This window comes from Henckelia pumila, chromosome 2 (assembly GCF_033568475.1).
Source record: "Henckelia pumila isolate YLH828 chromosome 2, ASM3356847v2, whole genome shotgun sequence".
Lineage (NCBI taxonomy): Eukaryota > Viridiplantae > Streptophyta > Magnoliopsida > Lamiales > Gesneriaceae > Henckelia > Henckelia pumila.
Window position 1 is genome coordinate 114,443,851 of NC_133121.1, and position 2,311 is coordinate 114,446,161.

The following is a 2,311-nucleotide window of genomic DNA, read 5'->3' on the forward strand; positions in this document are numbered from 1 at the left end:
TAGTCGATAGCACACGCATTCTGTGGAAGGTACAGTGTAGAAATGATTCTTCTACCGCTCGATGTCGTTGGGGTCTTCGAGCTTCTTTCAAAGAGAAAACCGGTTACTCGAAAATAACTAGATATGGCGGTCCTCACACGTGTATATTTACCAACGTGGGCATAGACCATCATAACCTGAATAGCGATATGGTCGCACAGACGTTGTTGGGTATTGTACGTTGTGATCCTTTGTACAAAATTAAATATATCATGGAGAGCATGAAGGATAAATACGGATACCAAATCTTGTATACGAAGGCGTGGCGAAGTCTGAAACGTGCAGTGGAAATTGTTTATGGGACTTAGGAGAGTTCTGTGCAACTGCTTCCGAAATATATGCGTGCTCTGTGCAAATATAATCTCGGAACAGTTGTCGAGTGGAAGCATCTTAGATCAAACAACGAATCAATAAAAACATTGAACTATGTTTTTTGGGCATTCAGGCCTTCTATAGATGGATTTTGCCACTGTCGGAAAATCATTAGCATTGACGGCACACATTTGTATACAAAATATAAGCACAAAATACTGATCGCAGTCACTCTGGATGCGAACAATCAGGTGTTGCCATTGGCATTTGCAATCGTGGATGAAGAGACGTCGGATTCCTGGAAATGGTTCTTGGAAAATGTTGGTCAGTATGTTGTTTGTGGTGAAAGTGGAATATGCCTAATTTCTGATAGGCATAAGGGTATTGTTCGAGCAGCTGAGGATCTCCACTATTTTAAACCTCCGCATGGTGTGCATCGTTTTTGTTTGAGACATGTGTGCTCAAATTTTAATGCGAGATTCAAAGATGTGCATTTGAAAGATTTATGTTGGGAGGCGGGCAAACAACATCAAGTCTGTAAGTTCAACGCAACAATGGAGGCCATCAGGAATAAAAATATTTTAGCACACAGGTACTTTGCTGGAATCTCAAAGGAAAAATGGAGTATGGCTCATGACGGAGGTTGGTGTCGTGGGGTGATGACGACAAACATGTCTGAATGCTTGAACAGTGTGTTGAAGGGAGCTCGTAGACTCCCTATATCTGCGATAGTGCACTTGACTCTTTTAATATGTGTACAATACTTCATTGAACGTGTGGCAAAGGGTCAACGCATGGTTCAGGAAAATCAGCTGTGGTCGGACTATGCAAGTCGCAAATATGAAGAATGGGCAAGAAAATCTAGCGAACATCGTGTTGTCAAATATGATGTACGTACTCAAACTGCTTCAGTTGCGACCGGGGGCAGACCAAGTCGTGGCCAACATATACAAGTGGTGAGGTTATCAACTAGTGATTGTTCATGTGGTAAATGGACAATTTTTGGAATCCCATGTTCTCACGTTATTTGCACCGCGAAATACCATTCTTTAGATCCGACAAACCTAGTTCAGTCATGGTACAACATATCGAACTACCTCGCGGCGTATGAAGGTAGATTTGAACCTCTTTCCGATGAACGATATTGGGATCCACCTACCTTTGAGCTGCATCACAACCCGGTTAGACGTGAAAGAAGAAGAGCTGGCAGGGATACAACAACTCGAGTGAGGAATGAGATGGTCAGACCAATGGTCAGGGAGAGACAACGACGGGGACAATAATTGGTAAACATTATATTTAATTTATCGCTTACATTATTATGATATGTGTATTTTGGAATTTTGAAATTAATTTTCATATATTTTTTTTTTCCAGGAACATCAGATATGAAGACTGTTGTATCGTGTGATATTAATATTATAATAATTTTTTTCGTTCGTGTTTTCATAATAAATGTGTACATTGTTTTGTTTGTACATTTTTCATGTATGAGTTTAAATAAAATAATATATGTATGCATTTTATTGTATTTGTATATTTTTTTTAAATATACAATATATTATAAAAATGCTATATAATTTCAAATAATAAATATTAAATTTATTACTAATAAAGTATATGTTATTAAACGATATAAATCTTAAAGTGTAAATAAATGAGTTTAAATAAAATAATAGATGCATTTTATTGTATTTTTATATTTGTTTTTTTTAAATATACAATATATTATAAAAATGCTATATAATTTCAAATAATAAATATTAAATTTATTACTAATAAATTATATGTTATTGAACGATATAAATCTTAAAGTGTAGATAAATGAGTTTAAATAAAATAATAGATGCATTTTATTGTATTTGTATATTTGTTTTTTGTAAATATACAATATATTATAAAAATGCTATATAATTTCAAATATTAAATATTAAATTTATTACTAATAAATTACTCCCTC

General features: G+C 34.7%; 1 protein-coding gene across 1 annotated transcript; it reads left to right on the top strand.

Moving 5' to 3' along the window:
* The first annotated feature begins 377 nt into the window (after nt 1-377).
* LOC140878209 (uncharacterized) lies at nt 378-1,634 on the top strand. Its single transcript, XM_073281819.1, has one exon. It carries the CDS (start codon nt 378-380, stop codon nt 1,632-1,634), a length of 1,257 nt encoding a protein of 418 aa, XP_073137920.1.
* The last annotated feature ends 677 nt before the right edge of the window (nt 1,635-2,311 follow it).